At 40.5% G+C, this 15,671-nt stretch overlaps 2 protein-coding genes across 6 annotated transcripts in view; one reads left to right on the top strand and one right to left on the bottom strand.

Annotated features, from left to right (window-relative positions):
- Positions 1–15,671, bottom strand: part of znf1046 (zinc finger protein 1046) — a 659,651-nt gene that overhangs the window by 15,489 nt on the left and 628,491 nt on the right. The gene's annotated exons all lie outside the window — the stretch shown is intronic.
- LOC110439481 (uncharacterized) lies at positions 834–10,664 on the top strand. Of its 5 annotated transcripts, XR_012402243.1 has the most exons (4): positions 834–863; positions 1,394–1,543; positions 5,110–5,191; positions 5,281–7,246. XR_012402243.1 is itself a non-coding variant. In XM_073947835.1 (3 exons), the coding sequence occupies exons 2-3, from the start codon at positions 1,459–1,461 to the stop codon at positions 8,777–8,779; spliced, it is 1,059 nt and encodes a 352-aa protein (XP_073803936.1). In that variant the 5' UTR covers positions 834–863; positions 1,394–1,458; the 3' UTR covers positions 8,780–10,664. The 5 variants fall into 5 exon arrangements, 2 of the variants coding, with proteins under 2 accessions (XP_073803936.1, XP_068076899.1); XR_012402242.1 differs by lacking the exon at positions 5,110–5,191 and having other exon boundaries at positions 5,281–7,608; XM_073947835.1 differs by lacking the exons at positions 5,110–5,191; positions 5,281–7,246 and adding an exon at positions 7,806–10,664.

Raw genomic sequence — 15,671 nt, forward strand, 5'->3', positions numbered from 1 at the left:
TACGGTTATTTGATTAAGCGTCATTGTAATTTCATTAATTTAATTTTGTTTGTTTAATTTATTAATTTTAGTATTAGTATTATTATTCTAAATCTATTAATATTTTTCTCTTTCTGTCTAATGGTATTATTTGTATGTGATTTTAGATATTTTTTCTTATGACTATGTAAATTATTGCTCTTTTTAAAGATCTGTCTGACTTTGTTATGATGTGCTTGACTTGTCAGTTTAAGCATTAATAGAAAAAAGTTATTCTACTGGAGAAAGGTTTGTTTTAAAGCTTTTACACAGATATATAAAGCGATTGATTAAAGTTTCAGGTTTTTCATCCAATACTACATGATGTACCTGCTGTTGACAATATTATTTTAACCCTTTATACAACGTAATACTATCTTACTCAAAGTAAAGAGGACTTTTGAACAACGTACGTGTATTAAGTGTCTTAATGAAGGTTTACTTTATTAAATAGCATAATTTCACTTTATTCTAAGTATACATCACTACATATAAGAAATGGAGTACTAGTATTAATCAGCTCATTTGTGGCTGTTGTTTCTTGCTCAGACTTACCGGATTTCTTTTTGTTAATTACTTTCATATAAAGAAACTGTTGAAGAGAAGTTATTTTGTTTCTGTTCATAGTTTTATTTATTTTAAACAGGACATTTTTATTGCTTTGTTAATTGCTTTGTTAATTTGTTAAAAGTGTCCGAACGCAGAGAAAAACTATATATAATAAGTCATGACTCATGACTAAGAGTAAGTGGCAAAAAAGTAAAAAAAAAAAGACTTTTATTTTGGCGTGACTTGTGACGTCATAAGCCTGCGCCGCTCTCGCGCTGTGATTCAACTGGAGAAAGGTTTGTTTTGAAGCGTTTAGCCTTATATAAAGCGATTGATTAAAGTTTCAGTGTTTTCATTCAGTGCTAAATTATGTACCTGTTGACAATATTATTTTAACCCTTATACAAAGTAGTACTATTTACTAAAACTTACAGTAATGAGGTCTATTTTTTGAATAAAGATAGGATAAACCTTTTGTTCCAGAGAGGAAATTTGTCTTGTGCAAAAAAGTGCTATAAACAGACAATAAGATAAATAAAACAAACAAAACAATTAAGAAGATACTTGAATAAAGTAAAAGTGTGAATTAAGTGTTTTAATGAAAGTTTAATTGATTGAATAGCACTATGTCATTCCATAATAAATATACATCACTATATATAAGAAATGGAGTACTAGTTTTAATCAGGTGATCAGTGGCTATTGTTTCTTGATCAGACATATCTGATTTTTGTTTGTTAATGACTCTCGTATAAAGAAACTGTTGAAGCAAGTGTTAAAGAGAAGTTATTTTGTTTCTGTTTATTGTTTTGTTCATTTTAAACAGGATAAAGTGTCCAAACTCAGAGAAAAACTCCTGCTGAAGCGACTGATCTCCACACTGTTATAAAGATGGCGTTTATTAAAGAGGAGAGTGAAGATGTGAAGATTGAAGAAACATTCACAGTCAAACAGGAAGATCTGCAAGAACAAACAGGTTAATTTTTATTCTCAAAGACCAACTCAGTCATTTGATCCTCATTCAGATATATTTTAATAATAAGAATACTAAATTAAATCCATCTTGCAGCCCTGAGTGTGCTTCCTAGTTCTCCTAAATGCACATAAGCACTCATTGAAAGACAGGAATGAGTTTCTTTCTTGTTGCTTGTTCTCGTGTCTTTTGTAATTATTTTATGTATTATTAGTCTCCCATTTTCTCTACCTTCTTAAGGTTGTTGCTTTTTTTGTTCTCCTACTGTTTGTAAGGTGTCCTTGAGCACTAAAAACGTCCTTGGGCACTAATGCCGTTTTAAAATTATTATTGAACAAATCCTTATATTTGCGTGTCACACTCACTATACAAATTTATCAGGACTTACTGAAAATGTAAAGGATTGGAAGGACATTTGCTGTGCTCTATCATTGATAGGGAAAAGGAGACTCTTTGCTAGGTTTACTTTGTATCCAGAAGCATTTCCAAATTCTGAAATTATTGTAAGAGCTTTTGGAATACATGTATCTGGATTTGACAGAAAAAGAAGATCATCCGTATATAGCAGGAGCTTTTGTTTATGTCCCTCTCTGAAAATTCCTTGCAAGCCATCTGAGTTCCTTAATACAGTTGCAAGAGGTTCAATGGCAATGTCAAAGAACAGAGGGTAGCCCTGTCTCGTTCTTCTAGAGAGTGGAAAGCCTTTAGAAATAATATTATTTGTTTGAATCGATGCTTGGGGCCTGGAATATAAAATTTTAACCAAGGAACAGAATCCAGGATCAAAACCAATTTTTTTAAGCACTGTAAAAAAATAGATCTACTCTATTCTATCAAATGCCTTATGGGCATCTAAGGAAAGAGTGATTCCGAAACAAGAGCTTCAGCAAATACCTTGCACAACAGGGCTGTTAGCTTGGCTGTTAACAGGGCTGTTAAACTTCGTATAAAACTCGGACGGGAAGCCATTGGGGTCTGGTGCTTTTCCAGTTTTCAATTTTTTGATTGCATTTTCAATTACAGAAGGTGTTAAATTTCCTTCTAATGCCAACTAATCTAAATCACAAAGGCATGGTTATTCTAAATAATAAAAAAAGCTCTCACGTTCAATCTCGTTTACCTCAGAGCTGTAAACAGTTTTATTTAAGTTTTTTAATTGATCATTAATTCTCTGTTGATCAGTAATAATACTGCCATCATCCTTACTAACTGCTGCTATAAAACCAGCTGCTGAGGATTGTTTCAGTTGGTAACACAATAACCTGCCAGCTTATTTCCCTTGTTCACAATGAATCTGGCGTGAATCTTATGTGGAGATCCTCTGCATTTTCATCTGTCAGGGAGTCATATTCTGCTTGCAGAAGGAGTCTTTTCTAATGGAGCTCTTCGGAAGGTGATGTTGAGTGTAGCTGATCAATTGTATTAATTTTATTTATAATCTCTGTAAGCCGTTTTGACTTTCACTATTTAAATTTTAATTGCACTAGCTTAATCTAAAATTTGTCCTCGTATATATGTTTCTGAGTATCCCATAGGATGCTATAACTTATCTCTGGGGATTCCTTTGTCTTAAGGAAGAAATCAATTTGAGCATCAATAAATTTTACAAAATCATCGTCTGCCAAGAGTCTTGAGTTAAACCGCCATGTACGTTGAAGGATTACATTGCCTGGAAAACATAGCTTTAGTGAGACTGGACAATAGTCCGAAATAACAATACTACCATACTCTACTTCTGACATTAAGGGAAGTAACTGCTTGTCCAGGAGAAAATGGTCAATCCTGGAATAGGTTTGATGCACTGGTGAATAGAGGAAAAATTGCTTGGAAGATTGATATTTAAATCTCCAGGGGTCACTTACATTATATGTCTGAAGAAAGGAGTTGATACATTGTGCTGGCTAACTTAATGTATTACTCGAAGAGCTAGATCGGTCCAAAATTGGGTGCAAAACACAATTTAAATCGCCTCCTAAAATTAAATTGTGTCGAGACTAGGCAAAATTGAAAATAAATCTCTGAAAGATTTTTCATTGTCCCAATTAGAAGCATACACATTGGCCAGGACCACAGACATGTTAAAAAGTTAACCTTGGATTACTATGTGTCTGCCATTTTTATCCAACACATTTGACTCCAAAACAAACTGTACATTCTTATGTATGAGAACAGCAACGCCCCTACTTTTGCTGTTAAAATTAGAATGATATATTTGTGTATAGCCTCCTCTATTATGTTTAGAATAGTTTTTTTTCAACAGATGTGTCTCCTGTGAATATACAATATCGGATTTTTACTTATTAAGATGTGCGAACACCTTGTTTTGTTTCACTGGGTGATTTAGCCCCCACACATTCCAACTGGTAAAGTTTGTCTTCACTTTACCCATTTTATGGAGGGCTGTCGAAAACATGTATCAGAAGCATCTAAAAGGAATCTGTGGGTTTTGTATGTAGGGAGATGTGTGGGGGAGAGAGGAAAAAAAAGAGAAAAAAGAAAAAAAATGGGGTGATCACACAAACACTTATAAACACGAAACAACACAACATTGAAACCTTGCATGTAAACTTGCTCACACTTCCAGCTACTCCCACTCTTAACTAGCTTACCATGTGGGATCTTACATATAAAACAAAACTATTTGAACAGCTCTTGATGTTTTAATACGAAGCTACACCATTATTGACAAAACATACTTGAGAGCTAGAAATAACAACGAACACGCTATAGTGGTAATTTAAAAGTTAACCGGAGATTGACATTAACATTTGTATTGTCTTTGACAGCCCAGTGTACTGTCGTGATTGCCTTCATTTCAATGGCTTTCTTCAAAATATCCTCTTGTTCAGAAAAGTAGTGGCATTTAATTACAAAGGCGCATGGCAGTTCCTTGTCGTCCACTGGTTTGCTGCGTATAGTGATTTGAGCGGGGAGACCTCTCCTCAAGATCTTCGCTTTGGTCTCAGCAGAGCCAGCTTCTTTTTTAAAGATACTAAACTCTTTTTCCAGCGTAGTAAGAGAGTCAGAGTATCCACCCAACACAGACTCCAGACCAGTCACTCGCTCTTTCGCTGCATCCACTCTGGTGTTAACCACTCTTCCACTTCCACTCTTGCTTTTTCTAAGATGAAGGCACGTGCACACGCTGCGGGTCCTCTCTTTCCCGACAAGACAGTGTTTTTGTGTTCTTTGTCATGTACGTCCTCGCTGCGTTTATCTGTGCTTAAGCGCACATATAGTCATACATTTTTGCTCGACATCGGCAGAACCAAACTTTACAAGTTAAACTTCGCAGACACGGAGGAGCTGCAAAATCTCCGTTTGCTCCAGAGGCCTACTCATCCTCTGACCCCCACTTCAACACCTCGCCCACAATGGAGGCAAGAGAAAGCAGAAGAGGGGCAAGCGTTGGGGGATCTGAACTAGGCTAGCGACTAACCCACACAAACCTGCTATTCCCTTCATCATTCTAGCGAACGTACGCTTGCTAGACAACAAACTGGACTATAGCCGTCTACTTCGTTCATCTTAAAAGACTGTAAAAAACTGTTGTGCATTTGTGTTTACAGAAACTTGGCTCAGTGACTATGTTCTGGACATTGCGGTTCCAGTCGTGATACCATTGTAGTCTGCAAAAACTGCTTGCCACTGGTGAAGTTTATGGTTTTAAAGTGCCAGCCGTTTTATCTACAGAGGGAATAAACAGCCATACTGCTTTTTTCTGTTTACATCCCTCCCAGCTCCAATGCCAACAACATGACTGAGGCACTGAAAGACCTGTACCTGCACATCAGTGAGCAGCCTACAGCCCACCCAGATGCTTTTCTCATCCTGGCTGGGGACTTTAACCATGCAGACCTAAAAAGTGTGTTTCCAAAAATACACCAACACACAGACTTTCCAACATGGGCAATAACACACTGGTCTTTGTTTACACCACACAGAGAGGAGCTTCCAGCTTGTGATGCAGCATATTAAGTCTGTCCTGCCCCCTCCTTGGACCCCTTTCAGTTTACATATCGGTCCTACCACTCGACTGATGACGCCATCTCCACTGCACTTCACTCAGCGCTCACACATCTGGACAAAACAGACTCCTACATCCGAATGCTGTTCATAGACTTCAGTTCAGCAATTAACACTATCATCCCCCAACAGCTCACTCAAAAACTGGTCCAGCTGTCAGAGTAACACCTCTCTGTGTAACTAGCTGCTGGATTTTCTCAGCGGAAGACCACAAGCAGTACTGGCCGACAGTAACACATCCAGCACCATCACTCTAAACACTGGGGCCTCTCAGGGATGCTGAGCCCTATCCTCTTCACTTTTCTGATTCATGACTGTGCACCATCTCACAACTCCAATCTTTTCATGATGTTTGCGGATGACACAACTGTGGTAGGTCTCATCAACAAAAACGATTAGAAAAACTACAGAAGCAAGGTGAGCCATCTGGCCGAGTGGTGCAGAGACAACAATCTCTTCTTAAATGTGGAAAAGACAAAGGAGATAGTTATTGACTTCAAGAAAGTGCACACTCTGCATGCTTCAATGACCATTAACAGTGCGTCTGTGGAGCATGTGAGCAGCACTAAGTTCCTGGGCGTACAAATCACTGAGGATCTCTCCTGGACAAAAAATCACAGCTACTTCCTCCACAAACTTAAATAAGCAAGAGCACCAGCCTCAATCATGCAGACCTTCTACAGAGGCACAATTGAGAGCATCCTGACCAGCTGCATCACTGTGTGGTTTGGAGCCTGCAATGCATCCTGCAGGAAAACTCTTCAGCGCATAGTGAGAACAGCTGAGAAGATCATTGGTGTCCCTCTACCCTTCCTCCAGGACATTTACAGCACCCGTCTCACCCGAAAAGCCCTCTGCATAACAGCAGACCTCACTTACCCAATGCATAGCTTCTTCAGTCTGCTGCCATCAGGGTGGAGAATGCGAAGTCTCCAGGCCAGGACCAACAGACTGCAAGACAGCTTCATCCATCAGGCTGTCAGGAAGCTGAACCCTCTCCCAACTCTGCCACCACTCCCCTCTCCCTCCACATGCATTTTTGGACTCTGACACACATGAAAACAAACACACATGCACACATTCATCTGCACTGGTCACTTTATGTAACATTGGTCTACCAGTTAGACACATCATACTACATTCACATATATTATGAAACTGTCACTTTATCATAATCATCATGTGCACAAGCCTTTTTGCACTATATACTGTTCTTTATCTGCACAACTCTGGTTTATAATTTTTTATTGTATGTATATTTTTAGACTACACATTAAATATATTTTTAGACCACATTTTATGTACTACTGTATATTTTGTAAATTTAGATTAAACCATCGCAAGCGGGCTTGCACTGATTAAACTAATATCGCTGCTCATGAAAAGACCGGTATTGCTATTAACATGACGTATGCATATAATAAGGTACAGTATATGTCAAAATCAGTGCAGTATCAGACAGCACCCGTGAGAACAGCACAGCAAGCGTTAACAGATTCAGTTGTGTCAAGCAGTGCGTGAAGGGCTGGTGAGTGGTCTGAGTATCTTTTGGTCCCTCATTTATGGTATTTTTTTGTGATAATGGAATTTCGTTGAGACATATTTTCCTCATGCATGCATATATTTTTTTGCTTGTTAGTTTGATTCGTGTTGATTTCAAATGCAATAAATTTGTTTGTATAAAACTTGTGGTAACGGTGCTTATAATTGGTGGGTGCGACAAAATTTTGGTTGATGCGCCTACATTTTTTAAATTAGGAGCACTGGTGCTAATAAGCAAAAAGGTTAATTTTGAGCCCTGGTCTACTTTACACATTTTAGAAAAACATTTTGTTGTAATTATGAATAAATACGAATAAAAACAGGTCATTTACAGCTTCCAAATCTGTCTTATCAATATGAACAAAATTACTTTTATGATCAATTATGTAAGAAACTCTGAAAACTGGACTGACAGATTCAATTAACTATAACTTCTATGTTAAGCGGCTTTGACACATTTTACATTGTAAAAGCACTAAATAAACATTAATTGTATTAAATCTGCTTAAATGTGTACACATTAATGGATAGAACAAAATATGACCTGATTAATTTTACATTTAATGTGCATCAAAATTACAGTGTGCATAGCCAATGTTTCCAGTGTCTTTTCACTTTTCAGCTTTTGATGAAGATTTTCATGCAGAGTTTTATAGACTTAATGAAAACGAATGTTTTTTTTTAAAATATTTTTCAGACCTAATTGAACAGAATGAGGGGAGTAAAGAGGAGGAACATCCTGTCAAAATTGAGGAAAAAACTAATTTACAGACTGATGGTATTTTGAAAAGGAGAGACAAGAATTGTTTCACCTGCACTCAGTGTGGAAAGAGTTTGGCAAACAAAAACAAACTTAAGATTCACATGAGGATCCACACTGGAGGGAAACCATTCACATGCACTCAGTGTGGGAAGAGTTTCAGCCTATTATCATCCCTTAATCTACACATGAGGATCCACACTGGAGAGAAACCATTTACTTGCACTCAGTGTGGGAAGAGTTTCAGCCTATCATCAAACCTTAATAAACACATGAGGATCCACACTGGAGAGAAACCATTCATATGCCCTCAGTGTGGGAAGAGTTTTAACTTTTCATCAAATTTTCATCGACACATGAGGATCCACACTGGAGAGAAACCATTCACATGCACTCAGTGTGGTAAGAGTTTCAGCCTATCATCAAACCTTGATAAACACATGAGGATCCACACTGGAGAGAAACCATTTATATGCCCTCAGTGTGGGAAGAGTTTCAGCCAATCATCATACCTTAATCTACACACGATAATCCACACTGGACAGAAACCATTCACATGCACTCAGTGTGGGAAGAGTTTCAGCCTATCATCAAACCTTAATAAACACATGAAGATCCACACTGGAGAGAAACCATTCATATGCCCTCAGTGTGGGAAGAGTTTCAGCCAATCATCATACCTTAATCTACACATGATAATCCACACTGGAGAGAAACCATACACATGCACTCAGTGTGGTAAGTGTTTCAACCGCTCGTCAAACCTTAATAAACACATGAGGATCCACACTGGAGAGAAACCATTCATATGCACTCAGTGTGGGAAGAGTTTTAGCAAATCATCATACCTTAATCTACACATGAGGATCCACACTATAGAGAAATCAAACAACAGAATTTCGCATGCTTAAACTCTAGTATGACCGCAGCTTCGGTGTGGGATGAGTTTCAGCAACTCCTCAGACCTTATTAAACACATGAGACTCACACTGGACAGAAACCATTCACATGTACTCAGTGTGGGAAGAGTTTCAACCGATCAGCAAACCTTAATGAACACATGAAGATCCACACTGGTGTGAAAGAGTATATGTGTTTGAGTGTGAGAAGACTTTTCTTACAGCTCCAAATTTGAAACTGCACCAGACGATTCACACTGTTACAAGAAGTTTTATTGGTTAACACATCTAAAAACAGAAGAGGATTCACACTGGAGAGAAACCGTACAGATCTGATCAGTGTCCACAGAGTTTCACTCAATCGCCGCAGCTTGAGAAACACATGGACAAGAAGTTGCACACATGATATGAATGGAGCACAACATTTTTCATATGCACAGGATTTTTCATGTCTGAATAATGTTTAAAAAGGCTGAGGGACGCTATACTCTTTTCCAACACTCCTACACTGGGGTTGTTGGTGGGGTTGTAAATGTGTCGCGTTTCTTCCACTCTCCACACTCTCCAGTGTATTCATGTAGCTAGTGTTGTTTTGCATGATGTTCTCTGTCTGACTCTCTGAATGAGAAACAAATCACTGGGAAGACACCGCACATCAAATAAGGTGAAGCTCCAGGATGGTTAGTTTGCAGAATAGCAGGGCCTCAAGTTTAGAAAGCCCATTCAATTGTCCTGTGTTGCATCTTTTATTAGTAAAGGATCTTTATTTTTAAGTTCTAGTTTACTACGGTAGGGATGGTATACAGTTTAACCCAAAGAATGACCAGTCTGTCAGATGAAGAAGAGCCGGAGTCAAAGATTCAAATAAATAAATGAAGTTTACTGAAGATAGTTTGCAGTTTCATCAGCAGAAGCCAGCTCAACATTTGCAATGAGTTCCTAGGCCGCTCTGACTTACAGTACAACAATGCAGTAATTATACTCTACACAAGTCCAGAAAGGGTGGGATCCAGGTAAACAGTTCTCATTGGTTACAGCAAAAATAGACAATTCTAAATGCTCGTGTCAATGAAGTATTGTATCTAGCTCCAGATATGGATGGCCTCAATGCGTGCGTTAAGAAAGATTTGTATCTAACTCCAGATATGGATAGCGACATGGTTCCTGGGGGTTAGGTCGACCCTAAGTTATTAAGAGCTGATCTCCGACCTGTGAAAAGCTAAATCAGGGTCACAAAAGACACAAGAGACCATCTGTGTTAAAATCTCAAGGATGTTTCTTGTACGGTGAGGCAGTGGGGCAGCAGGTAGTGCTGTCGTCTCACAGCAAGAAGGTCGCTGGTTAGAACCTCGGCTCAGTTGGTGTTTCTGTGTGGAGTTTGCATGTTCTCCCTGCCTTTGCGTGGGTTTCCTCCGGGTGTTCTGGTTTCCCCTACAGTCCAAAGACATGTGGTACAGGATTGGCTAAATAGACTGTAGTGTATAAGTGTGGGTGTGAATGTGACTGTGGATGTTTCCCACAGATGGGTTGCAGCTGGAAGGGCATCCGCTGCGTAAAAACTTGCTGGATAAGTTGGTGGTTAATTCCGCTGAGGCAAGGGACCAAGCCAACAAGAAAATGAATGAATGTTTCTTGTACGTTCAGCTGTGTTATGAAACTGGTTCCATCAACAGTCTGCTACAATATCCGTACTACACACAGTGTCTATCTCCATACAAAAGGAATTACTTTAATAAGAATTACAATCAAAACAGATGAATCAAACAGGTAAATTACTGTAGACAATATCAGGACAACTAGAACAGGTGTTTTTCTTCTCCTCTGCATCGATACTTTGTTCAGAGGGACAGAGAGAGAGTGATCTCCATGGCCTATGACCTGGTTTTTGTGTCTCCTGAAAACAAAATTAAAATAAGCAAACAGAGAAACAAGGACACTGAACATTCTTACATTAAGCAGTGTGAACGTATACATTAGATAAATCAAGTCAAAGTTCTATAATTAATAATTAAATTTAATAAAAATTAATTAAATAATTATATTTAGTAAAAAGTGATGAGAAACAGGATGTTGAGAAAAAGGATTAACATTGATTTGTTGAGATGAATTTGAAGGTAGAACTCTAACTCCTTCAGTCCCCTGTTTTTGACCGAAGTGAATTAATCCGCTCCAGGTCAACCAGTGAGGTCACTAAAGAAAGTGGAAGTAATGACTCGTGCTCCCTACTTAGGTTACAGAGTTTCTTCGCCCTTTCTTGGACATGCTGGAACCTTAAAATTCCAGTCCCCAAGCTAAGGGCTCTTCCACCTTCTACTCATAATGGGCTTCATCCTTGTATTCATCAAGCTATTCGGTTTTGAAGACGGTTCGTCAGTATCAGTTGACGTTTCTCATCATCAGTAGTATTGACGGTCCTGCAAGGAGAAAAGGAAATATACGAAAAACTAAACAGCGGACCAAAGACCAGAATATGAACACAAATGCACAAGCCCTAATAGTCATCCAGAATTAAACAACACATACTTTCATCGATACATCCTCTGATGCATTTACAACTTACTCCAAATCTAAATCCAAACATCCAGGGTAATTCTAAGACTCAAGAGTTCCTCTGATCAGACACAAAAGGTCATCCACTCAACCTAAGCCACACAGGATTCAAATTGAATAGTCCCACATGAAATTATCTATGTTGACCATTACCAGGCCACCATTACCAGGCCGAGCCAGAGAAGAATAAGTCAGGCAAATGCAGAAGACCAGGCAGAATTGAAAATTACTTAGTTTTTTTTAATGTAAATGCTTTTTCTGTTTGTATATCTTGCAGTAATATTCTTTTGCATATAAAGTCTGTACTGCAGCAATTCTGTGTCTGTATTTTTTTTTTACATACAGTAAACTGTAAATTTTTTTTTAAAGCTACTCTGGGATGGTCGTTCATTTTTTGTATTGAATTTCTGCAGCATAAGAAACAAAATGCATGAATTTACTGTACTAAACCCATAACACAAACATTTAGAGAGGCTTCAAATATAAGGGCAGAGCTGAATAGCTAAAATAGTGCTGTTTCTGTAATGTCAGCTGATGATAGTGTTTTTATTTTCGATGTGTTCTGATTGACTAAATGTTTCTGTTGCAAGAGAACGTTCGAGGTTACTAAAGTAACCCTTCGTTTCCCGAGGAGGGGAACGGAAGCACTATAAGTGGATTTGATGTTCTGAATTCACGTATGGGAGGATTCAGTTCAGAAGCTGCTCGTCTGAAAGAGTATTGAACGGGCCAATGAAACCAATGAATTGGCAGCGCAAGCTTGCGCAGGTGTGCTGCATCGCCAATTAACTGAGCATATAAGCACACCTGGCGCCAGCAAACGCTATCCTTTTTAAGCTGAAGAGACTTTTAACAGCTAAGGGACAGTCATTATGGCGATGGAGTATAGTGCTTCCGTTTCCCTCCTCGGGGAACGAAAGGTTACTTTAGTAACCTCGAACGTTCCCCTTCGGGGGGAACTTCAGCACTATAAGTGGATTTAATGTTCTAAATCCACGTATGGGAGCCCATTGAAAGCGCCATAATGCCATAATTGCACCTTACCAACACCCACCATGAGAGGGCAGTCAGGCAAGCGTGACGCACCCAAATCATGGGAGGCGCGGTCCTCCAACGTGCCCTTGGCCCTAACTTATCCCCACTTCAAAAGAAGCTTTACGGAATAGGTATATTTTTTTGGAAGTCGCTAGCGTCTTAATAATTTCTAGGAATATACGACAGTACGTTGGGAAGCGTGCCATCCCAGTAGGGAGGACGCTGCGGAGACCATCCGCACCCAATAGGGAGACAAATGGAGTTACATATGGACTAACCCTGAGAAGGGGGAGTGCACATAAGAAGGTGGTTAGCGGATAGAGAAGGCACGGGTCCACCCAGGGGGGGGAACTTAACCGTGGCGGAAAAGCATATGGGGATCACCAGCGGGGATCGGCCATAGCAGGCACCTGTACCCAAAAACGCGGGCTGACCAGCGGGCAGACCTAACGTAGTGGGCCAGCGAGTGACTCCTCCACTGAGTCAGTGCTGGGGGCCTCGGAGGAATCTGCAGGGCTCACCGAATGGAGAACTTTACTGACAGACAGGAGGGTGCACATCTCTCCCGTGTTAGGGAAAAAAGGCACCGCAAGCGTGCTACAACACCCACCGAGTTGTTTCCTCAATCACCAAAGGTCCCTAAAACCCTTGAGGTAACCACGCGAAAATGCCTCCAGGTCCCCGAGCCTCTTAATGGAGGCCAACGCGACCAGCAGAGTCTTCAGGTACAGAAATCTTAAGGATACTGAGTCGAGCTGCTCAAAGGGATCAAATCGCAAGCTCGTGAGAACGAGGGCGAGATCCCAAGAGGGCAGGAGAGGGGGGGCGAGTTGGATTAATTCGCCTGGCGCCTCTAAGAAACCGGATGATGAGGTTATGCTTTCCCATGGTGCCGCCAGCCACTGCATCATGGTGAGCGGAGATGGCGGTTACGTAAACCTTGAGAGTGGAGGGCGACAGCCTGCTATCCAGCTTCTCTTGAAGGAAAGAGAGCACAACATTGATCTGGCAAGATCGGGGGTCTTCTCTGCGAGAGACACACCATTCAGTGAATAGACTCCACTTCAGGGCGTAGGCGCGCCTCGTGGAGGGGGCTCTAGCCTGAGTGATGGTAATGACCACCGCGGGCGGCAGGTTACCTAAGTCTTCCTCGCGTCTATGGACCACACATAGAGGTTCCAGAGATCGGGGCGAGGGTGCTAGACGGTGCCTTGTCCCTGAGAAAGTAGGTCCTCTCTCAAAAGGATCTGCCATGGGAGGGTCGTCGCGAGGAGGGAGAGCTCCTCTTCCGGTCCGGTTGGGCCAGAGGGGCGCAACTAACAGAACCTGTTCCTCGTCCTCTCTGACCTTGCACAGTTACTGCACGATCAGGCTCACTGGGGGAAACGTATACAGAGGCCAGTTGTGGGCCAGTGTATCCGTGCCGAGAGAGCCCTCGGTCAGGGAATAAAACAACTGGCAATGAGCGTTCTCGGGGGAAGCAAACAGATCGATCTGGGCCTCCCCGAATCGTGCCCATATCAGCTGGACAGACTCGGGGTGGAGTCTCCATTCTCCAGAGTGAATCTGCTGCTGTGAGAGCACATCGGCTGCACGGTTGAGCATACCTGGGATGTGAATGGCGCGCAGCGACTTCAGCCGCGGGTGACTCCAGAGGAGCAGACGGCGGGCGAGCAGAGACATGCGGCGAGAGCGCATACCCCCCATGCGGTTGATATACGCTGCCGCCGCCATACTGTCCGTCCTGACCAGCACGTGTTGCTGCTCCAGCACCAGAGAAAAACGGCAGAGAGCAAGGAACACTGCCAACAGCTCTAGGCGATTGATATGCCAATGCAGCTGGGCACCTACCCACAGGCCCGCAGCTGCATGCCCGCGACACACGGCTCCCCAGCCTGTGCTGGAAGCATCTGTTGAGACAACAACGTGACTGGACGCCTGTCCCAGAGGCACACCGGCCTGCAGGAATGAGGGGTCGTTCCAGGGGCTGAGGGTGTGGCGACACAGCGCAGTAACAGAGACTCATCATTAACCATTGAAAACAGAGCCGGATAACTCATCCATTTAAAGCTCATGTCATGGTCTGCATCATCTTTTCATCACTCAGCATTATTGACTTCTCTAATGTTTGATATTTTGCTTATACAATCAGTAATGATAATATAGCTGCAAGCAGCAATTAAGGGGCCAAGCACTTTTGACCAAAAGGTGGCGCTTTCTGGGAGTCCAAAGACATGCGTTATAAGTGAATAAGGTAAGCTAAATTGTCTGTTGTAATATGTGTGGATGAGAGTGTATGGATGTTTCCCAGTACTGGGTTGCAGTTGGAGGAAAATGTGAACAAGTTAGTTTGCCTCAGCAACTGGCTGAAAGATGAGAAAGCTCAGTAGATTTGAAAAGTTATGTGCAAACAAAAAGACCAGTTTCAGTGCAACATGTTATAGTAGTTAGGCTTGCTTGGGCAACTGGATTAAAGAATGGAGATAAAGGTAAAAGATTGTTCTTTTGGTTTGATTCAAAAGTTTATTGAAAATATTTTTTCCACACAAACACAACAGTTATTTTTTCCAACAGATGACTCAAACTGTGCGTGATAAAAATGTGGTAGGCCACTGTTATGATTTTACTACATTTATTGCTTACTGTTCAATTGAATACTGTAAATTGTACATCCTGGTTAAGAGGAATGCCAGAGGAAGCGGTGGGACATAGCAAAAACTAATATTACGGTGTGTAGAATGTTTCAGCTTGATTTAAATCACAATTGTTTGGCTGTTTTGATAAACAGACATAATATGAAAATTATGTATCTGTGTCCTATTTTTTATCTTTTGGTATGCATTTCAGAAAAAAAATGGTTACGATTCAGGTGTAGTTGCAAATAGTGAATAATCCTGATCAATCCACTGAAAATTCTGATTAAACATTTTAATCATTTGACAGCCCTATGCAAGACGATTTTTTGGTATAATTTAAGTTTTTGATAGTAACTACATCAAATAAATGATGTATTTTGTGTCAATGTGTACATGTTATTATATGTATTGGTTCTTGAAGTAGGCTATTTTTACCTTTTGTGCTGTGAAGTGCAAAAAGAAAATAATAGTAGCTATGGCCTAGGCCTATTTTAAGTGGGCTTTAGTCCTCTATATTTCTACTTATCTGATTGCTCCTCGGGGCTCCTTGCCTCATATATAAAGCTTCCTCCAGCAAAAATGCAACTCTTTAAATGTCATGAACATTTAGCTATTTTTATGTCAAAATGAACTGTCAATATAAAACACATTACAGTGCATGTGGCATTGACTATATGATTTGC

This window comes from Danio rerio, chromosome 4 (genome assembly GCF_049306965.1).
Source record: "Danio rerio strain Tuebingen ecotype United States chromosome 4, GRCz12tu, whole genome shotgun sequence".
In the NCBI taxonomy this organism is placed as follows: Eukaryota; Metazoa; Chordata; class Actinopteri; order Cypriniformes; family Danionidae; genus Danio; species Danio rerio.